Source organism: Phaenicophaeus curvirostris, chromosome 12 (assembly GCF_032191515.1).
Source record: "Phaenicophaeus curvirostris isolate KB17595 chromosome 12, BPBGC_Pcur_1.0, whole genome shotgun sequence".
In the NCBI taxonomy this organism is placed as follows: domain Eukaryota; kingdom Metazoa; phylum Chordata; class Aves; order Cuculiformes; family Cuculidae; genus Phaenicophaeus; species Phaenicophaeus curvirostris.
This window is the reverse complement of record NC_091403.1, coordinates 1,090,393-1,113,984: the sequence shown is the minus strand read 5'-3', so window position 1 is coordinate 1,113,984 and position 23,592 is coordinate 1,090,393. Positions and strand designations below refer to the sequence as shown.

The window sequence follows — 23,592 nt, the reverse complement described above, 5'->3', positions numbered from 1 at the left end:
CAAGCACTTTCTTGCTTCTCCCCGCTACTTACAAGATTAATGTCACAACCCTTAATATATCTTTAATTGAATTGCATGTACTTCAACAAAGACCGAAGCAAAATTGTGGCCCCTCCAGCATAACAATATTTTTACAAGCCAAAATTTGCATCTTGCGAATGAGCATTTTGGGAAGTTTTGTATATAGGTTTCACCAACTTTGAGTCTGTCTCCTAGATTTTCAGAGGACAATTAAATGTTATAGAATTGGATGCCAAATAATCAGGTTACATTTTTTCCCCCACTGAATTCCAAATAAATGAGCTGCAGTTGCTCTTTGAGAAGTGAAACAATGGCTAAATTAAGCAACAGCTCTAGAAAATAGAACCAAAGTTTTGGGCTGCTCCGGGATGCCCCCCAGCCTCACAATTCTGGTTTCCTTGAGGGTCTTTGGTGCTCGTGGGTGGAAGCACCGCAGCGTAGGCACCTTCACCTAGAGGAGTGGGTAAGGCAGTGGGTGAGGTGTGGCTCCAGGGAGCGCCTCTCGGCTTCCCGCAGGGACTGTTGAGTCACGGCTCCAATCGCCAGGCTGAGTCACCCAGCAGTTATGCAAAAGCAGATGATTCCAGAAACTCTGCTTCGAAGACACTTGGTAGTTGCACCTGTGAATGCAAAAGGCTCGCTCGTGGCTCTGTGCGTGTTGACTGTACTTACTGGACTGTGATGAGGAGGGGGGAAAAAGACATTTTAGGCAAAGAAATGAGAAGTTCTGGATCCTGATCAAGCTTAGGTTGGAGTCAAGCACTGAGCTTTCTTGGACTGCAGTAGTTCTGGGCACACCCAGATGGAGAACTTCAAAGTTTTCAAAGCATTTAAAGTAAAAGAGAGAGGCACCTTCAGGGCTAGGTGGAGTAACTTGTGATTTTTGTTTTAATGAAAATGTTTGCTCCGTGTAAACATCAGAACTTCGGATCGGATCTAGTGCTAGATTTCTCCATTTTGCAGCTTTCAGAGACAAGTGTATGTTTTAACATAGTTTATGAATATCTGAAGAGAATAAAACTCCAGTGGTAGGTGTCACCAGCTGCAGCCTAAGCTGTTGGATGTGTGCACAGATAGTTTAGTCGGATAAACCTCATGCACTGTGATGTTTTTATCAAAGTCTCGTGAATGTAGTGAATTTGGGATGCAATCCAAAGGACTTGCATTGAACTTTGTTTAATAGATGTGAACAACTAAACTAAGAGATAGACTATATTTTACCAATGTGCCAGGTAATGGGTTCAAAGGCAATCTTAAAGGGTACAGTATGTTTTCTTTCTTTGAATATTTCTAAGTATTATTCCTGAACAATGATTTTTTTCCTAAATAATACAAAAAGAGAGCTTCAGAATGATGCTCAAGTTTCGTAGCAACTTCAAGTGGTCATTGTCAGTAGCTGGCAAGATACCTAATCTAACCAGAAACATAAATATTGAAGGAAATTTAAGTTCACTTGCTATACATATAAGTGAACAAGATAAAATGGGCTAAAAGCTCAGAGCAGTTCTGAACTTAGTTGAGTTAGCATGTTTCTACCTCATGTATCTCACATCCTTGTGAGTTTATTAAATAGAGTGTCCTGGATTGTTTCAGTAGGTCCGGTGCATATGCACGTTAAGCATTTCTGTTTCAGCACAGGGATGTATGTGAGTTGACAGGACTTATAAGAAGTATAGGTTGATGCTAAAATGACATCGGAATTCAGGGAAGTGAAATACCGTCCACTCACAATACACAAAGGGTAGAGTCACATGAAAAATTGCATGTGAGTGGTCCCGTGATATTTAAGAGGTTAGGATAACTAATTCATTGGTTTTCTGCAAATTTTTAAACCACTTTGTAGGAAGACATTTCTTTACCTTAATGAGCCGAGGGAGAAATCTCGCTGTTGACTTCCCACTAGACTTTCTTCCTTGTTTCTCAACTTTCTGTATAGTTCTGTGGTGTCTGTCCCAATTATTTTTGTATATTGCATCATTTAACTTTTTGAGAAGTCTTAAAGTGTCTGTTTCAGCCAATTTCCGGGCTTGTCAATGAGCCTGCTAGATCATTTTTTCCCGAGTTACTGCCATTATCCATATCCACCCCATTTAGAACAAATTAGTAGAGTTACTATTAGAGTATTTTTGTTTCCTAATTTCGCTTAGACGCTGGCTGTGCCCTGCTGGCTGCAGTGTCTGATGGCAGGTGGGCTGCTAGGCTGAGATGCCCAAGGACGCCGTGCAGGTAACGTTGAGAGGAAGCGTCCGAGCGAGGGAGAGTGAATAACAAGCCAAAGGGTGGTTATCGTTAGCTCATTAGCTCTATAGTGTAACTGCTGGGACTGGCAGCAACAGTTTGAAGGTGCTGGGATCACTCATCTGCAGTGTGAAAAGGAGACTTGAAAGGAGTCTTTTTATCCAATCTTATTTTCTGTGAAGTGTTGCATATTATCTTATATGCGATAAAACATCTCTCCTTTTGACTACCATGCTGTGGCTGTTTTGGAGAGGAGGTTTGAGTTCTGTTCTGTCCTGCTGGGTTGGTTGGTTGGTTTGGTTGGTTAGTTTTGGTTGGGTTTTTTGTGTTCATGTGTGGTTTGGGGGTTTTCCCCTATCCAGTTTCAGGGGTTTTGTTTTCATCTCCCTTGGAGGTAAAATGAGGAAGATTGCTGAAATGTCAAATATTCTAATGCAGTGGAGAAAGATGTGCTAACTCTGCTGAAGTACAGGAGTGTGGGTTATTGCACGGGAGATATTAATATCTATTCTGCTGTAAATAGGGTTACTGGAAAGTCTTTTGCTAGATAGGTGTATAGTGTTTTAAGCCCCTTGTGGGAAGGTAATTTGACTTCTATGCTTGCATGGCTTAACTGCAGTGACTGCAGACTGCTGCACATAGAACACCTCATCAGGCTTTTGAAAGTTTCTGTGCCAAAATTCATGTTATTTAATCCTGGTGTTAACTGTCTAGCCATTGCAGGTATTCATTTTACGCTGAATCTCCTGGAGAAGAAAATGATTGTCACGTTTTCACATTTCCATATCAAAAGCGTGGCTGCCAAAATGACGTTTCTTTCACTAGGCTGTAAGCACCTAAGCACTTCTGTAATTTTTGAAACAATCTTTTAAGTCACTTAGATGCTTAGCAGATTTTACACTTTGTGCTACAAATGATATTTCAAAAGAAATGCATCTGTGAGTTGCAGTAAGAAGTGTTTTTAAAAAGGCATTGAAATACTGTTGAAAGTTGAGTTTGTACTGCAACCTGCCCCACAATGAGGACAGAGACGAACTGAAAAATTGGAAACATCTGCGTGGACTTTGAGCACTCATTTTAAGAGCAATCTCCAGAAACACCAGAGGTCCCTCCCCCGCTTTGTCAAAGCTACAGCTATAATAGTATCTTTTCTGCTTTTGAAATGAAGTGGATTAGGGGAGTGCACATTTCTTTTTCTGTGAGTTTATATCCCATAACAATGTTCTGCTGAGATTGTCTCTCTCCATGTGAGGATGTTGGATAAAAGGATTATTGTGGAGTGAAAAAAAAACCCAAAAGAGGGTACATCTGGAAAAAAAAATGATAAGAACTTGAAGGCATGTCGGTCACTATCCATGCTACATGCATAGCCCCGTTTGCAAGAAGTGCTGTTAGTCTGTTAGTAAATAGTCTGTTAGTAAATAGTATCTGAGGGGATCTAAAAGCTTTGTGTTAGGGCTCTATCTGTGGACTTGCCCAACATTGAAAAGAGTGTACCTTTTTCTGAAGCTGCGGGCTAAAGTTCTGGAAAGTGTTGCTGGAGATCGTCACTAAAGATCTGTTTGTAGGAGTGTGGCCTGTCTTTTAAAACACAATCGTACAACACTAAGCAGAGGAATTGGTGAATGAATTTGAGAAAGCCTCTTAGATCTACTAGCAACTGTGCAACTGCAGAAGGGAAGGATGGAGCTTAGCTGAGCCTTAATGCTTTCTCCCCCGGCCTAGCTCAAACCTGTCACATGCAGAACTCTTGTCATGGTACTTCCCAAAGGAATCAGCTTTTAATGCTTTCCATGTAAAAAGCTAGATGATCAGACAGTTAAAAGAGAGAGATTTTCTTTTAAAGTTGTTAGAATTATTTTGTGGTTTCCTAAAACAAATTTGTTGTTCTTTGATTTTTATTTGTGGGGGCGGGGGGAGCGAGGGAATGTTTCTCTTGTTCAGTTACCTGCAAACAATCCACATTTTCTAACGGCGGGATCTGTACTTTATCTAACCACACATTTCTTAAGTTCTTACCCAGCTTGTGCCTTTCTGGACAGGTTTTAATTCTCTGGCTGCCTGACAGAAATGGAGAGCTCTTTATCTTCAAACAGCAACTTTCTCTTGTTTCTGTTCACTCTGCTGCGTTTCGACATGTAACCACTTGTAAATGGCAAGATGCAGACCAAGTTCTGACATGTGTGGATTTAGGTTCAGTCCTAATAGAGTTTTATTTCCTCTCATCCTCCCTCCTCCCGTTCCTCTTGACTCATATTGTGTTTCCCTCCTGCAAGGATCTCTGTCCTGCCTGAAAATTTCCAGTGCAGCATTTTAGGTGTCCGATATATGATTACAAATTTACCAGGATTAAGAGCGTCCCAGGAGAGTGTTTCCAAGCAAATAAGAATGCACCTAAACAATAACCCTCTCAAAGGGCTGGTAGGGCTTCTGTGCATTTGTAATAGTTGCGATGCGATGATACTACTTATAAATAAGGATCAGTTGAATGTGCATTGAGTGCTGTTTAAGCCTGTGTTTCCTCCATGGCTGTGGGCGACTTGATGTGGCTGTGTTTGCCATTTGTAATAGAGAGGGAACAGCACTGCTCTTTATTTTTCTCTGCAGGCTGTACGACCCCTCCCTACAGAATCATCCTTGCGCTGCTCACAAAGTGGAGAGTGTATCGATAGTATTGCTGTACTCTAGAAATCAATATCCCAGTTTCAGTTCTAGGAATTCTGTTGACACTAGACTTTAGGTAAAGCTGTTTGCTTTATGGTCATGCAAGGGACATACCAGGAATGTGAGATAAAAAAGCAAGTAAGTTTAACATCAGGTTTACATCCTTGGGAATCAAATAAAGATTTTGCATCCTGTGGCCTTTTAGCAAAGTGCTTTGGTGCTGTTGAAGACTTGTGCAGAAAGTGGGGTGTGTCCAGCCTGTTCCTGGACATACGCTGGTTTGCCAGGTCAGATTGCTGTAAATTCCCAAGAATTGGGGTAGAGATGACTGATGTAGGTCTGTATCCAGTTTCACAGACATCCTGGAAAATACCAAATAAGCAGTGTTTTCTCTTTGCTTTCTGTAGGATTCGTGTGCCATCGGCATTGTGCAGTACTGCAGTGAAGAGGAATTTCTCACGTGAAGTCACCTTGCATTAAAGGATCATGGTAGACAGTTTAATAGTTTCTTTGAGGTAAGTGATGCTATAAATCATTTAAAATCTTACTGAATATGCCCTTAACACACTGCAGTAAATATCAATTTTGTTGTCTCTTGCTTTGGCGTTAAGAGCGTTCCTATCATAAGAGGACAAATAAAAATCTTATCCAAAGACCAATTAATGAAGTACATGCATACCAGACATAGCATTCTTCAGTGACAGTAAAAAAAGAAAGTTCTCAGTGTTTGTTTATGCTTAGAGTATGTTAGGCATGCCAATGTGACAGCATATATTATTGGAAAGTTCCTTTTTTTTTTATTAGGCTGTACGCTGGGCTTAAATTACTGATCTGCATTTAAGTACCTGTGCTGCACTTCGTTCAGGGAGGTAGGTTGTGCATTCCTGAAACAGTTTGCCCGTGGGCAAACATAGGAAAGACCTTTCAAATGGCTTTCCTGACAAAGGAAACGTTCAACTGTTTCTAAGCTGGTCTGTCCAGTTCTGTAGCTGGGAAGCAGATTCACAGAAAGCAGGTGGCTGTGATGCAACAGGAAAATAAGTTGACCTCCTGCGAGGAATGACAGCTGCGTGCTCCTTCAGTTGTGTGGGGATACTGTCAGTAACACCTCTGATCTAACCTTCCTTCTGGTGAATCGCAGACATCAATCTTTGAACTGCAATCCCGTCTTTACAATCCACAGTCGGCCATCATAGCCCTTGAAAAATACAGCTAACTGCAGAGGGACAGCAGCCATTCCAGAAATCTGGTTTGGTGCCCTTCAGCTTCTGAGGGGTGTTCCTAAATGAGGTGTTAAATAGAAAACTTTTTCATGCTTCTCCTGCAATAGATCTAATGCCACTTTGCTCTGCTCTGTACACCTCATCCCCCCCAGTTAAACAGAAATTGGTATTTCCAGTAAAAGAACATGTTTGCTCTTTGAAACTTGGATAAGCTAGCAGTTTAAAGCCTGACTTTGCTTTAAGCCAGGTTCTTTGCTCCAAATAGCACTGTAACTATGAGAGCATGGGCTGAACCAGCGAGGCTTTTACACAGAGGCCTGAATTAAACAGCCATCAGTCAGCTGCGATTGATATCTGACGTGTTCATGTATTCTTGAAAAGCTTTGCCTTATTTTGAGGAGCACTTGTTCTTTTTGGCTTTTCTGTGCAGTAAGAATACCTGAAACAAACCCACTGAAACTGAAGAAGCCTATTTTTATATCTTGGGAGGCCTAACATTAGTCAAGTATGACAAATAAAAAAGCTTAGTCCAGAGAAGTTAGCCAAAGCAAGCTACTGAGGGAAATAACATTAAAAAAATTCAATTGCCACACAGTGATTTGAAGCTAGAGGCTTACCTCGGGATAGCTTAAGTATTCCTGGCACATTTCCTGTGGGTTTGAAATAGTAGCTTGATACCATTGTTTCTGAAAGATCTGATTGCAGATACAAAAGCGAACTTAAAAACTAGCTTCATTGTCCTTGAGCATGTACATACAGATGGTAATTGCAGTGCAACCTCATTAAAGAATGGTCAGGAAAAATTGGCACGGAGTAACCACACTTACACTGAAAGTTTGCATTTTAGAACTGAGAACTTTAATCTGGTAAATAATTTGCTTTGAAGATTACAGTTCTCACTCAGTTCAGGCCTCCCATTCTTGCTCGGTTCAGAACTCCCAGTCTTGTGCGTGATTTCAGAAGAATTTATGCATGGAAATTTGTAGATCTTCAGACTGATGAGAGAAGTCCTGTCCTGTTGAGGATGAAAGCATTATTTTCCTTATGGAAAGTCTGAACTTTCTTTCACGTGCTCGGAGGGATTATAGGGAGTAGAACAATAAAGGAGCAGGGAGTGGGTAGGAAAATTCTGAAAAGGAAGTTAAATATAATTTGCGGAGGATGTAGTCCGCGTCTGTCAGAGACTGGGCTCTGCCTACTTAAAGCTGGCAGGTTTTCATCCGCAGTAGTTAGGAAATCACTTGAGCACTAGAAGAAGGGATATGCAGGTCAGCTAAAACCAGACTTGATGCTGTTGTTTTGCAGATTGGAGGTCTGAGTTCTGTTGCTATTCCTACCTTTCACTTCAGGCGTGATTGGGAAATCAGTTTCTTGAGTCATGCCTTTGGCTTCCACCCACCACCCTGTTATCGGGCCTTGCTCTGAGCCGCACATTTCGACTCCTACTGTGGTTTCTTTATAGTGCCTCACACTGACTGATAACAGCCACCTCCTCTGGATTTTGCTTTGTCACAAATGATAGCTTTGTGAAATATAATACTTCCTTCTAATGGACTTTTAAAGTATTTCAGTTGGTTTTTTTCTAAATTGATGTGGCAGTAAAGAAGTAATGACTTTTTCGTGCTTTTTATTGTTTTGAGAGAGAGGGGCATAGACCATGGTGATGAGGTGATGAGAAGCCACGTGCAGTTGATACTTGCCTAAGTTCCATTTGTGGTACATTTGCAAGAACAAACGGAAAACTCAGGAAAAATCATTCTACCTAGTATAACGATATTTGTATTGGTGGCAATGAAATGTTTAGTATTAAAAAAACTTTCTCTGTTTGGGAGGTCTGTCTGAAAATACCTGAAACAATGAGAAATATTTAAAGGGCTGCTGTGTAGGGAGAAAAGGAAGGAGCTGAGAGCATGAAGCACAGCTGGAGTTTGTCTGGTCCATTAGTTTGCAGATGCATTTTGTGTCTAAATCCATCAGTTTTACTTCTGCATTGAAATTCAGCAAGTCATTAGCAGCTTTCCCTTTTGTAGAGGGTCTGAAGCATACTCTTTGTAGACTGAAAAGTCAAACTCCTGGTAGAAATAAAGATACCTTGAGCCTACTTCTCTTACCCTTCTGTGTTCTCTGATGAAGGCCTTGATAGAAGGGGGCAAACCAGTTCCCAATACAAATTAGAGCAAACAAAAGACTGAGCTAACTGAGCCTAACTTGTAGTGGGCTCCTGGGAGTCATTAGGGTGGTGAGGCTTGACAGAACAAAGTTTGTTTGGGCTTGGTTCCCATTATGACTCCTTTCAGATTGAAGATGCGGGGATTGGGGTGATGCTTGGCTGCTTATCCTGAGTCTCTGGTGAGCTGTGTCCGCTACTTTCCATCTCGTGTGCCCATTAGGTTATTCAATTTCCACAAGTGTTAGGCAGCTGGGGGGAAAGCCATTTTCTGCAAAATCATGGTGATTCTTGCGTGTTTCCTGTGCGCTGGAGGTGGGATGTTCATCTGTAAAATGAGGAGCCAGAGCTAGAAGCAGACTTAGTCCACAGATGGGTGAATTCTTACTTAGCACTTTAGAAAACTTACAAAGTGTTTATCAGTTTGACACCAAATGCTGAGGCACTAAAACATGCACTGCCAAAAATATTGTAATTTAAATAAAGTTACATGAAATACTATCAATGGGTTCTACTTGGTGCACTTTTGCTTTATGGGTAGAAAAATCCGTGTGTGTACCTGGTATTGCCTACTGTGTAGAGAATGTCACGAGAACATTTTATACAGTTTAGTGAATCTGCTCTGGTTAGTAATGATATTCAGGGGTCCAAATAAGTTCTTGTAGTATGAAGCCCTGTCAAAGGCTGTAGACGCATGGTCTGTATTCGTGGTAATTACATCTTTTGTTTCACTGCTTGCTTTTTCAGACTTCTCAGTTCCCTAGCAGTGCTGGCATTTCAGTTTGTCGTCCCACAGCCTTCGATTGAACACAGAAAGGTAAGCACTAGGAGTTTTATGTACTTCAAGCGAAAAGTAGAAAACATCAGAGTAAGATGCATAAAGCAATGCAATCTAAATAGAGTTCTGGGAATAATGTGTCTTTTGTTTTTTGTGGGGTTTGTTGTTGTTTGGGGTTTTTTTTAATATGAATATATACTGGCTTGAAAGATGTCATCATGATTAACAAGCCGAGTAATTCATGGAATCATAGAATCACCAGGTTTGAAAAGACTTGTTGGATCATCGAGTCCAACCATTAATTGTATGGCATGTTGTAGGTCACAAATAGGTCCATGTCAGCTTATTGACACTTTGGAGCATTTTCATCATCAAAGATAAAGGTGAAGAAGAGCTCATGTGAGTGAGAGCAGTGCTCAGACATGGAGTGATGCCTGAGAAGGCTGGCAAACCCGCACACCTTCCATCCTACTCAGCATTAGTGAGATCTCTGCGGGACTACTTAGGATGGGTTTTTGCACTGCTTTTCAGGAAAGTAGTGGACAGTTTGGAGAGAAACACAGGGCAGCAGCAGTGAGTGTTCTCAAGGGGTTTAAAATCTTACCTCGGAGGGAAGTTTGAATGAATGTAGGTTGTTTAGTCTAAAGATTTGAAGGCTGGTGGAGGAAGTAGATATAATCTCCAGTGCTAAAGAAAAGGCTGTTGGAGTGGAATAGATGAGAGATTGTGATGGAGTAAATGAGAAGAAATGGACTTCAACTGGGGCAGGGAAAGTTGGGTTTGATGTTAGAAAAAACTTCTCATGGAAAAGGTATAAAGAAGATAGATCTTATTGTCTGGATAACATGTAGAATTTCCACAGTGGAGGTCTCTGTGGATCTGTTGGAAAAACGTTTGTCAGGAATGTGTAGGTATAACTGATTCTACCAGAGACCTAAGGGGAGACCCCTTGAATGCTCTTCTGTCCTTTCAGAGACTGTGACCTTATATTTGTGTTGTTCTCATCTCATAATTGGTATTTAAACACAACCAATTAATTATTAAAGGTATCAACCTATTTCTTAAAAGTTTGCTTTTTACCACAGATTTTTAAATAGCAATGCAAGATGCATATTTATTTTAAAACTGGAGGTAAAAGACAAGTTTGTGGGGTTTCCTTTTTTCATGTGCATATGCCACTGTCTTTAGGGTAAAATCAACATTTGGAAAATAGCTCCATAGGTGTGGACTGGAAACCTGAAGCTTGATTGTCATTGCTCCTGAAGAACGTAGCTGTCACGTTCATCTGCTTGTGCAGCTTAATTGTGAGACAAGTTAAATGAGGTCAGTAATGATTCTGTCTGAAACCAGCATGGTCCAGTCTGCAGCATTTCTCAAGTTGCCCAAGTGCTCTATTCTAAACGTGAGCACAACATAGTATTTTTCCCTAGTTTAGATCTCTCTTGTTTTGTTGTGCACTTGAGATGGTCATCCTGCTGCTCCGTTTTCAGTACTCATTCTAATTAGTTGTTCTTTTGTAACATTGACAGTGAAGAGATGCTGCGATCCAGCTTCCAAACAGCCTTAGGGGAAAAAAAAAATCTGCTAACTAAAATAGAGTAAGTCAGAGAAACAATTGCTTCATTCTGTGAAGTTCCAGAATTCATTTTGATAAAATCAGATTCTTTGTTTTCGGTTGAATGAGAAATGCCATGGGTCTGGAGCGTCTTCTGTACCAGTTAAAGAGACTGAAGGCAGGGCACGAAGGGGCAGGGTAACCACCTCAGAGCTGTTCTTTTTACTGCAAACAAGAGAGGCAGAAGTTTCCTGGTGACAATCCCTCTCATACAGGCTCCAAAGCTGTCTGTCATTCTCATTCTCTTACACTATGGGAGATTACGCTACGGGAGAGGATTCTGTTCATGCCAAACTGTGTTTAGACTGGAAGTCTGTATTTATTAAACTTTCCAGAAACCTTCTGACCCACGTATCAGATCCAGACACCAGGGGCTGTTAGTAGCTCTGAAGGCCAAGTCAGACAGATTTCTAACTGAGCGTGAGTTCTCAGCTTTGTAGCTCTGGAAGTTGTTCCCGTTCTCCTTGTGCAGTAACCTGTGTGTGTACTTGCTGGCATCCCTAGCCAGCAGTTCACGTGTATTTCTGCACGGATCTCTGCTCTTTGGCAGGGTTCCTTCTGTGTGAGAGGAGGTTGACTTTGCAGGAACAAAGGGAGAGGAGGAGGTAGGAAGGATTTGATGAAAAATATGTGATTATAATAGTGTTGTGAATAACAGAAGTGGTGTTTGATGACTTTCATATACACACTCAGAGGGTACAGTATGTGGAAACTGAGCTGGATTCTAATGGAACATTAGCTTATACCCCGATCCCTTTTGTGTGTTTGTTTTGCAGCTTAAAGTTAAGCATGTGTGTGTGATTGATGCTTGAATGTGCAGTCTTGGAGAGTGTTTGGATTCTGTCTTGTGCACCCTGCATATAGTTATTTTTGCTCAGAAAGCTATGGATGAGGAAATGAACTTAGAGAATTAGGCTTGGCTATTTGGCTAATTCATTAAAATATTTCCAAATAGCCTAAACGCTTCTCTTGCACTAAAACTTTTGGGAAAATGAAATAAAACCCAGGACAATCCCCAAAGCAGTTGGGGGAAATCCAGCTGTAACTGCCTCTGGACACCCACAGTTCAGCTGAGACACAACCAACTGAACTTGAGAACGCTTGAAAATAGCAGTAAATCTTTTTTTTTCTGTTTGTTTTAAAATCTTGCTAGATTTTCTTCTTTTGTTTCTTCTTTTTTTGTTGTTTTTTGAATCCATGTTTAAAGTCATACTGGTTTCAGAGAGGCTGACATAATGAAGAGTTTTGAACAACATTCTATGATTCTATGATTGATTCTATTCTATTCTAAGTGTGGTGCTGTTCCTTTTGAGTTTCCCTTTTGATGCTCCAGGGAAGCTTAGGCTTGACTATTAAAGGATCAATCTTTTGAACACTAGCTACTAAGATACTTCTTTGGGGGAAACAATCGACTGCGCAATGTTATCTGCTCTGAGATTTGGTGATTCTGGGATTTTTTACGTATGAAGTGTACTCCTCCGTAAGGCCAAAGTACTCATCAGTATTAGCAAAAAAGGAGGAAATGTTATGTGAAGCCAAATAATTTCCACTTCCAAATCAACTAAGCTGTCTGAAACTGGTTAAACAGAAATCAATCTTAATATCTGAACAATTAACTTCCCTTGTCCATCAGAGCTAGACATAGGAACAACCCTCCTGCTGCTCATCATGCCGTCAAGCTCTGTTCTCCCTCCACATGCTTATTTTATTGAATAAATATTACTTAACCTTACATGAAGAGTGTCATACTTTGATGAAGAGAGCGTTAAACTATGAAATATAACTGTCCTCCTCCCAGACAGCCATTGAAGTCTGTATTCCCAAATTTTCAGAAGTTATTCCTGGATGGATTTTTAACTAATCATTTATTGTTGAGTTAAGAAAGTAAGTGGCAGTCATATTTATGCCTTGTTTATTTTAGTAGAATTGGTAGTGCAAATAGTAGGGAAGTTTGTTCAAATAAAATTTCTGGCATTAATATTGCTTTTTTAACGTCTTCCTTCTGCTATGGCATTAAATATTAACGTTGAAGCAATGGAGCAGCTTTGACTTTGTGCATATCTTTTTGTCACTCAGTTGTAGATCAATATTGACTTCAATGTGTTTTTTGGCCAAGACACCAGGGCTGATGCCTGATGGTTCTAAGGAGGAGTGCCAAGGGATCCCCACCACAGCTGGTCACCACCTTGCTTATGCATATCCTGAGAAGCAGAAGCGTGTGACGGGAGGCTTGTTCTTCTCTGGAATCCAAGCAGGGCAAAGCTCTGCCCTAAGGTCAACAGTGACTGAAATGTACGACTTGTCAGGACTTGCTGAGCTGGAATTCAGCTCTTGCTAACAGGCCTACCACAAAGTTACTGTGCTTCTGTACACTAAACTGAATTTTACTTAGAACAGCTTAGTCGCCACGTTATCTGGCATGTTCCTTAAATAATGTTTGTAGGTGTCACACTTTCTTGCCCTCCCCCACCCCCGTTTCTTGTTTATAGAATACCTACTATCCGTTATTATTGACTTTTCATACACATCAGTTCCATAAACCACTACCAACTGAAATGTAGTTAATATTCCTCTTGCAGTTTCCCACTGGTCAGTGTGTCTGCTTGCCTTCTGCACAGTTGCCTGACTTCACCTTATCAGTGAGTGCTGTTGCATTTGCTGAACCTTTGATAAAATGCAGCCTTTCTAGCTAAATAACATTGCTGTTCTAATTACACTGATCTTGAGGAAACGGGAGAGATGATTTAGTCCATACCAAGTATTTTCCTTTAAACTTAGCCTTTTAGTGCAACAGAACATTTAAGACAGCAGCTGAAAGAATTTTCTTGCTGTCTCTATGTTGTTACTAATTCCCTGTCCCTCATGTTGTGAATTGAAGTGGTTAGGCAATAAAATTCTTCTTCGCTTGGTGAAAGGAGACAGGATAAGTCTGTTATTTTGTGCAAATATGCTCTTTGAAAAATCAAGACGGTGGTTTTGTTATGTTTAACCTGCTTCATAATGGACCTCTGAATTCAATAATTTATTTTTTTTTTAAATTCAAAAATACTGATTTCTTTAAGCTTGGAGCATGAGGGGCTTAAAGCTCATTCTGTATTTATCTGGAAAAAATGAAAGGATCTTTGTTCCAGTTGGATTCCAGAGCAGGTGAACTGACAAAGTCATAGATAAGCTTCTCATCTTCCTTCAGAATATTGCATGCTAGTTCTGTCCCAGGCGTTGGATCGGGGCGATGATAAGGATGAGAAAGTTTTTGGATTCACAGATGAGTTCTTCTGCTAAGGAATGCTGCTTTCTATTTTATGACAGCTTGTCCTCTCTGCTTCTGGAGTCACCGAGAGATCTTGGGAGGTGTTGTGTCAATTACTGAATAAATAAAATCCACATTTCCACTACATGTGGATCGCACAGAATTTTTCTCAGTATAGAAACACAATCAGACTGCAGCAGCTTCGTCACAGCTGGGGATGATTGACCTGGAAGAGGCCTAGGGAATACAGGTTGAGTGACTTGGGTCACAGACAATAGTCAATGATGAGGAAATAGTAACTTAAAACAAAGAAATGTAATTTGTGATACAGTGAGGCTCTGATGCGTATCAGCTTTACCTGACTGTAAGTAGGAAGCAATCCTGCTTAGTTGAGGAGTCATCATACAGAGCTAGTAGAAGCGAGGTGAGGAGTGAGCCATCTGCTCCCTTGAGGACGTCGTGGTCTCACAGAGAGATGGAAAGAAACCTCTGCCTTGAAGCACTAAGACCAACAGAGCACAGCGGAGGTGGTCTTGGTGTGAAAAAAATTAGCCAAACTCAGAGAAAGCTTTGAGCTAGGTTGGCACAAAAATGGTTCTGAACTTTTTTCAGAGCTGTTTACTTTCTAGACTATTTAAATAATGTTAAAGTTTCTTCAGATGTGGTCAAAGTTGGTTGAAGGGGCACTTAAGCTTTCCAGGCATTGTAACTCCCTTCAGTGACTTGTGAATACAAAGGTCTTCTATTTCCAGGCTTTTTCAGCCCTTTAATCTTCACAGGCACAGATGTTCAGACAGAGTTTTTATACAAAGAACGGAAACCCAAATCTTTTAAGCTGGTAATATTTACACTTACCATGTACTGTAAAACTCAAACGGTTTACTACATCTCTGATTAAAGGCTTCCAAAATGCACCGAAGGATTAAAATAGCTGAGTATACTAACCAGGCAGACGTACACATTGTGTCATGATGTTTGGTTTGGCCTCTGCTCCGTTTTTCTGCTGCCTTGAGAGATCTGAGAGGTGGTTATCTGCGAGTTTTAGGGGTTTATTGGTAGATTGTTTTTTATCAAACCACCAGTGTTCCACATGTTTCTTATAAGAGGCATAAAAAATAGGGTTATTGCAAATGAACATCTATAAAATGGACTGTAAAGACTTTCTTCTGGGAAATTGTCATGGCTATATAGGTGTGGCCTTTATTGGAAATCAGCTGGGCTAATTCTGGAAGAATATTTCCTCTAAGATGCTTAGACTGGTGAAAGAATCAAACCGGTTCCGTAGATGTGTTTACAACACTGGCTGGGAAATACAATAATGTTACACTTGAGCAGGTTCTAAAACTAAACTGTAATTTCCTCAGCCCACTCAAAGTTTGGCGTGCTCTGCTCTGAAGTGCAGTTCAGCTCTGGTTCCTGAGTCCACCTGCTGCTGGATTTACACTCTTGAAACTTTCAAAGGGCAAAGACCTCTCCTTCTGTGGGATTGGTCACTGGTCAGTTATGTAATGAGATTGGGGATGTTCATGAAGAATACGGTGTTCCTCTCATCCTGAATTAAAACCCACATTTTTAATGATAACAATATGCTATCAGACTGGCTGACTCCTCAGCCTGGCTGAGCTTGGCAGTGATAAAAGCTGCACGCACGTGTTTTGTGACAGGCTCTGCCCTAGCCAAATCTTTAGTCAGAACTATAAGATAAAAGAGGCGTGACCCTGGGGAAATGGAATTATAAGAAGTCATGTTTTCCAAGTGCCTTGACACTCCTTTAATAACGATGGTGACAGTTTAGTGTCGTAGCATGGATCGTCGTGTGTGGCCAAGGAGGAGTGTGGAAGGGACAATGGAAAAATTCCTAAAGCCCAAAGGGTGTTGAGGAATATTAACATAACTAAGGCTCGCTGCCCTGGGAAGCACAGGACAAAAATGATAGTATTAATTTAAAATAAGAAATGGCATGCAGGCTTCTTTTAATCCACGTTTCATCCAGCACAGGAACGTGAGTTTACTGGGTGAACACCATTGGGAGCGTTTTCCTGAGCAGGTGATAAAATGTTCTTCAGGTTACAGTTTGCCTTTGGGTGAAAGTAGTACCATAAAGCGGCACATTTGTGCCTCTTACATCCCTCTCAGATGTGTAATTAGGAATATGATGTAGTTAATTTGTTTATGAATCCATTTAAATTAAATGTGTTAGAAATTAATTAATTAATTATCACAATGAAAAAATTTGGGAGAGACGGTGAAATTGTCAGGCTGCATGTTTGACCAGAAGAAAAGGAAGCAAGTTTTCCATGTAAAACGCACGATCTTTTGGAAGCCAAGATTAGAAATATTCTAGAAAAGGAATTAATTGTATTAATGGAGCCTAAGTCTGGTAGTGGGTGTGAAAAACAATTTGACTGTGGTGTTTAGCTGAAGGAGGCCCTTAAAGTACCGATTAGCTGGAAGCAGAAGGTCTGTGGGTGTCTCTGGATGTATCGTGATTCTTACAGTGTTCTCTAAACCTTTGCTTCTTCCACACTGGGTTAAATGCACCTCTGATTTATTCACCTTTTTTTCTACTTTTCTGAACAGTTAATTTGCGTACGAGCTGTTGTCTTATAGGACAAAGTATCCTACGGTATTTGAAATCAGTGTTTGTGAGATCAATGCTGCATTGTCAGTCGCTGTCTTCACGCACAACTAGTTACACTTGGAATACTTGTGGCTTTCAGTTCAGGTGATATTTCCTTGGCAGGGACATTTCTCGCATAGTACAGTCTCCACAACTGCTGCTGAAATCCCAAGATGCGGATCTTATTTCTGAATTCTGACAGAGGCACTTCTAGAAATTTGCATTCGGTTTCAGTAGCTCGCGCACTCAGAGTTTTTGCTGGAATTTCTGATTGAGGATCAGCATGATTGCTGAATTCTGTGAATTCCAGATAGACTATTTTTCTATTTAAAATACAACCTAAGCCAACCTACAGGTAGCATGTTTAATGCAGTAAGATCCAAGGGTGTAATATAGTAAAAGTGAGGAAAGATTCAAAGCTTGTCATACGTCTAATACTACTGGTAAGACATCTGTTATATTAGGCAGTGATTTGATGGAGAATTAGTCCACCTAAAAGCTACTAAAATTCTGTAGGGTAGGTTTAAGTTTCTGAAACCCTTAAAATCTGGAAGTAAGCAAGTAAAGATACAAAATTAATATATATTTCCCCCCTCCAGAATGTGAAAAGTAGTGAATCTAATTAAAGAAGGAAGAGGCGTAGTATTTTGAAGTATTCTGCTTTCATTTCTTTACAATAAGCAGAGTTTTTGTAACTGTGTAATCTACATACTCATGCCTGTTGTGTTGAAGATAAATCAAATGTGCATGTGAGTTAGTTAATCTCTCCCTTTTGCAGGCTTTGTGATTCTATTAAAAAATTACTTTAATGACTCTAATTGGCGAGGAGAATTCAGTATGCATTTCCCTTGTTCCCCAGTGTAGGCTCCCCCTCTTCGCTTTAGAAATGTGCGGTTTCATGGGTAATTTTTAAAGGGAGAGGAGGAGGGACCTAGTGTCAGGAGTCTCTGACTATGTGGCCTTTCTGAGGTGTTCTGGAATACTTCAGCTGCCTCCTGTAGGTACCTGTAATTTCTTGGCAATGTCCTGGGGCTGTACTAGAATTGATTACAGGCTACAAAGTAACTTGGAAATCAGAGGACCAAAGGCAGGGAAGTGACCTGTGAATCCTGTAGTTCAGCTCCTTTGCCCCAGGGAAGATCAGTTACGCCTTGATTGTTCTGGGCAGAGGGTCAGGATTGGCCTCTGTGGTGCCGTCTCCAAATTTTGTTGTCTTTTATCTAAGTAGTGTTGATGGATTTATACATCACTGTAAGACATTATAGTGTTACTTTTGGTTAATTTTATTCTTACGTTCTTACTTAGCTAGGTTAAACCTTCTTGTGCTATGTCTAGAACTCTTGTACTGTGAAGATTAAGGGGTGTGAAATTACTTTGCATTGCCTTCAGTCATTTGAAGTATTGTTTTATCTGAAACAATTCTTGATGCAATGAAGTTTGGCAGCCAGAAGGTTCTTTCTGCAACGAGTCAACACTTGTCACTATTATCAGTTTCTATTTCTGCATAATGAAATGTTTCTTATGTTAATGGTGCCTTGAATTGCTTGCACGTTCATAGATTTTACTTGTTGCTTGTGTAAGTGTCTTTGGATTTTTAAAAACATAGCGTAGTGAACTATTATAGAAATGATTAAGAAAATAGTCCAGGCAAATGAAACCTGAGTTGTCCAATAACAAAGTACTGTTAGTTTTGTAACAAGTAATTTTTACTGCAAACCAGGGTCAGACCAGAAGAGTGTCTCCATGTGTACCCGTTATTGTTTTATATCTGTGGTGGAGCTACATTAATACGTAGTGTGAGGATTAACAGTGAGTGTTCGCTGAAACAATCACAAACTGAAGAGTAGCCTGTTGGTCAGACTGTGAGCCATTGGTGTTCTTGTTTTGGACACGAAAGCAAACGTAGCAGCCAGAAACGAAGACCTTGTTGCATGTTATTCCTAATTTTGACATTCTGTGGTGTTGGGTCGTGCGGGCGATGGGATTTAAAAGGCTGATGCCAAGCGGGGCACCCACAGAAGAAAGGCTTATCAGATCCAGAGACATCTGCTCCTGTTTTCAAGTAACATTGGAGCGAGGAGTAACGTATCACAGTGATACAGATGCTTTTTGTTATTCAGAAGTTGTAATTAAGTGCAGTTTTTTCTGTGGTTGGTGATGAAAGTGTGAGAGCAACCTCAGAGGGGGGAAATGTTCCAGATTATGTCGACCACAAGTGACTATTACACAGCAGCACCACAAACCCTGTGCTGGCTTGGCTTTTTGTGTTGTAATGGTGTATTCAACCCATGTTTGCAAACCACATTTGACCCCAGCCTGCGTGTTTATAGCTGGCTGATCAGTAGTGGATGCTCACTGGCATCGCTGCTCTGCAGCTCACTCAGCGGCTGCGCCTCTTATCTGTGGCTGGAGGCAAACTATGTAGATGTTAATCTTCTGCTGTTATACACTGCTCTTTCAGGCAAAATTATTAATGGAAGTTACGTGTTTAGGAGGTCGTCCTGTGAAGGGGGGAGAAGTGACACACACACAAACATGACTGTCTTTCCAAAGCTCATTTGGCGGCAGCTACACACACAAGTAGGGCTCGAGAGGTATGGCAGGCATTTGTTTGTGGGCAGGCTCTTCTTTGTCTCCTCATTGAATTGACATGCATGTGTGCTTGTTGGTACAAAGATTATTCAGAATATAAGTGAACTATTAAAGGATGCTCATTTAGAAGAATGTTGCGCATATTAATAAAAATGAGAATCAGATGTTGGAAGCCTGCTTTGAAAACCTGTGATTCAGCCAGTTGGACGAGGGAAGCAAAAGAAAGACCACGCGTTTGATGAAAATGGATCTAATGTACGTGTGATGAAGTTGAGCACTCTGTCCAGTATGAAACACTGAGAAATTCTGACTGTATCAAACTTTAGGAATGGGTAGTGCTTGGGGCACAAGTCTATGGGGAGATGGAGGTGGATGGTTGTAGCCTCTAGGCTGTGCTGATGCCTTGCAACCAGAAGGTCAGGAAATCTAAATAACTGGGGGTGAGGGAAAAGTGTTACTGTAAGTGTTAACTGCTGCGGTATCTTTGGCTGACTGGAAATCAGCCTCTCCTCTCGTGTTATTGCTTTCCTAAAAAGTTCCACATTAGATGGGAGTTCCTGAAATAATATTGCAACCACTAGCAATCTCCCTTGTTGAGGCATCAGGGTGGAAGAGAGGAGTCGGTATCTATTGACCCAAGTTCGTCACCAGAAGTGACCTCACTTCCTGACTTTGCTGATGTTATAACAATTTCCGATTTCCATATTTCCAAGCTTTACATTGCACAATGTTTTCCATTGCTGAAAACTAGAGAAAATCTATTCCTATCTGGAATAATCCAAAAAACGCTGTTGGTCAGAGTGGTTGATGCTGCAGGAGCCCTGCTGCTGCACGGGCACGCGAGGCAGCTGTTCGGCAGGTGATGAACAAGACAAGTTACTTCCTATGTCATTCAGTTCTTCTTGTGACTGGATATTAGTGCTCTCCACGCATTGCAGCGTGAATTCCTGTTCCTAAATCAATCTGTTGTGTCTACAGGTGCCCCAGAGGATAGAAGAGCAAAGAGATGCGTCTGAGGATAGCGGCGCAGGAATCCCAGGCATGTGGGGAAGTTGGGGCCCCTGGTCCGCCTGCTCTCGGAGCTGCAGTGGCGGCGTGATGGAGCAAACACGGCCCTGCCTTCCAGCCTATTACCGGGAACGGGGCTACCGGAGGCCAGGGCGGCAGTACCCGGCCTCGGAGAGAACTCTTGCTCATCAGAATTCCCGCCACCGCGAGGACTCGCTGACCGCTTACCCTGGCCACGTCATTTCTGCCATCCGTACATCCGTGCCGCTTCACAGGAATGACGAGCAGCTTTGGGCTGGCCTTCACACCTCTGCTTCTTCGGGAGGGCACAACAACAGCCATCTGAGCAGAGGAGCGTTGAGAGGCAGCCGGCACTCTCAATCCCAGAGGCAGAATGCCAAGCCGGAGAAGAGGTATGTGTCTGTGCACGTGTTTGATTCTTGCTGTGAGTGATGCATCTGAAGAATGACGTGCCAGATCACAGTTGAGAGATTTTAATGTTATTAAAGACTAAGACTGACTTTTACAATGTTTACCACCTTCTGCAGGGGGCTGACCTGCCTGTTGTCTACTTGTGTAATGCCCAAGGACAGATATAATTATTCTGCACTTGTACTGGGCAGATTATCTTATTTTCCTTTAAGGTTTGTTTTGTGATGTATTGAGATATTTTTCATCTTCTGCTGCACTCTCATTTGACTTTTCCATCTTAGCTATAGTTATAAAATCAGAACAAGTAACGAGTCTATAATTGGATTCCTAACTTCAACATCTGTTATGATTTTAATTGGTTGAAAAAAGATTTATCAAACCTTTTTTTTTTTTCATAAAGAATGGCCAACTTTCCCTTCACTTTTTTTCTAGCCAGAATCTAGGTTTGCTTTGTATTTTTCAGAGGATTTCTATGTATGGGCTTTTTGTTTTCTCTTTTCCCTTTTTTGTTTCCTATGACCTCTTTTAGCAAAATTTCCTATTTCGTGAAACGAGAAGATGTGACTGTTTAATGCCTAGAATATTTTAAACACTGGGTATGTTTATATCCATTTCATGATACTGCTGTTAAGTCTTTAAGGCTGGGTGGAACTGTGTTAATTTCAGTTAATTCTCCAATTTCTGGAGAAAGCCGTTTTCCTCTTCTCCGATACCCATCTGTCAGATTTCTTGATATATGTATGAAAGGAAGATGGATGTGTTTCCAGTTTGGAAACTGAGGAGAATGGGTGTGGAGATGCCCTGGGAGGGAGAGTTTCTGAAACATTCCTGTCCTGTCTGTCTTTCCTCAGAATATGGATTCCAGCAAGTCTCTGGTTCTTTCCCTCTCAGCCCTTTTCTGGAAGATGCATGGAGAGATTTTTTTTGGGGGTAGATTTGAAAAAAAAGAATCAAGCAAACCAAACCAAAAAAGACCCCCCAAAACTAAACCCCCAACCGCCTCGTTCATATCATCTGCTTCTTTAAGATTCTGAGGTGAAGCAGTCTGTGCTGCTCTTGTTAAAGACATCGTGCTGACCCAAACAAAACCAAGAATGTTACCTTGGGGCACTATTCCAGCCTGACTGCAATAAGACAGTAGGACTCTGTTGCTGGTGATAAAGACATCCTCTGCCCTTGCAAGAAACTCTCCTTGTCTAAAAGAATATCTGAAGATAGAAATTAACCTGTTACTCTCCTCTTTGTCTCAGTGAAGCCTGAGTTTAAAACAGTAGGGCCTGCTGTTCAGGTGCTGATCTTCCTAGACGTTGGCCATTTCCTTTAGTCTGCTTTCTCGTTCTTTCAAACCTGTACGAATGGATAGCGGGGACCTATCGAGTGTGACCTCAGCGTGGCACCCGCGATCTTAGGAAGGTTCGGAGAGTGCCAGGGGCAGGCTTTCAGTAGCGGTGCTGACGTGACTGCATCGAGACAGAAGTATTTTCTTTTTTCCATTTTGCTGCTTAATCATCTACTATAACGCGCTTCTGTTCTCCGCTGCGCAGCACATCAGATCCAGGTTGTGGTGCGTAGCTGGATTATTACAAGTATTGGAAGCCTGGCCTTGAACAGTCAGCTCAAAGTCATCGCGAGCTGTTTGCTCCGGCCCCTTGGCACCCTCCCTGTCCCAGGGAATCCCAGCTGGCCTGGTGCTGCTGCAGACCCGCTGCCAGGCTGCTGGCACGGCTGGGCTTCCCACCCCGCAGGCTGCTCCCCGCTGCTGCCACGGCCTCTGCAGCCCAGCAGGGACCGGAACAGTTGGGAACAATCGCTGCATTTATGGCTGAAACATGAGAGGACAACGAGCAGAAAATAATATTGACTGTGTGCATAAGCACAGCTATGTTATTTCCTTATAAATGCTCTGTCGTGTGAAATATTAAGGTGATTGTGATGTCTGTGTGCCTCTGCTTCCCTGTATGATGGAGGGTGTTGCTTTCCTAAGCGCAGTGCAAGCTTCTGTACCACAGTTGATTTTCCACCCACACACACGCTGCCCCTTGGATTCAAGGTCACTGTTCTAAACTTCTTTGCGTAATAAGTTATTTCCATCTTGTGCTAGGAGGGTCCCTGGTGGCTTTAAAGCCTGTTGTATTGCATAACTTTCAGATTCTTTGGTGGTGACTGTAAAAACAGAATGAGAACAAAAAATGTTATTTGAAAATGAAATTATTAGAATGACAAACCTCACAGTTTTCCTTAGTTTACAAAATGCAAAGTTCAGACCTTCTTTACACAGGAGATTACTGGTCCTATCAGATATCTGGGTTTAAAAATGCAAGTTACTCTAGATATAGTTTTTATACTGTAGAACAGTGTTCATTAAATGGACAATATTGGAAATTGTTTTCCAGCTATTACAGAAAATATAGCATCTGTGTTTTCACAATAGGTACAGCCAGTGGAAACTCTTTGCGGTTTTCCTATTTACTGTAGTGGACTTTACATACAGCTGTAATTTTAGCAGATTTCCATAAAATAATAAAAGAGGACTAGACATTTGTGACTGAGATAAGCTCACATTTGATAGCATGATAAGATGAAACTGGGTGGCTTCCAAGGCAAATATGTTTTGACAGCAATAGCCGTCCTTCAAAGCAGCCAAATATGTTTGTAACGTTCAGCAACAAGAGAAAAGTTCTCTGCCTACTCCCAGGCAGCTGACAAAGAACAGTTGGGTTTAAGGCCAGGTCGGGTGGGCCTGGGGCAGCCTGATCCAGCGGGAGGTGTCCCTGCCCGTGGCAGAGGGGTTGGAACTGGATAACCTTTAGGGTCCCTCCCAACCCATTCTACGATTCTTTAGCAAAATTCAAAATACAGTTTACATATGAATTTTGACATGCTTTGTCTGTGAAGAGGACAACTGCATTTTCATTTTTGGAACGTTTGTTCACATGTCGTTCAGTGGGGGTTTAGAAGCCAGGGCTGCGTGGGGGCAGGAGAGA

At 41.4% G+C, this 23,592-nt stretch overlaps 1 protein-coding gene across 1 annotated transcript in view; it reads left to right on the top strand.

The window, feature by feature from the left end:
- THSD4 (thrombospondin type 1 domain containing 4) overlaps positions 1–23,592 on the top strand; it is a 204,589-nt gene that overhangs the window by 9,293 nt on the left and 171,704 nt on the right. The window contains exons 2-4 of the mRNA XM_069866943.1: positions 5,331–5,438; positions 9,061–9,130; positions 20,147–20,589. Coding sequence (XP_069723044.1) covers positions 5,410–5,438; positions 9,061–9,130; positions 20,147–20,589 — 542 coding nt within the window. The 5' untranslated portion in view covers positions 5,331–5,409. The remainder of the gene's footprint in view (positions 1–5,330; positions 5,439–9,060; positions 9,131–20,146; positions 20,590–23,592) is intronic.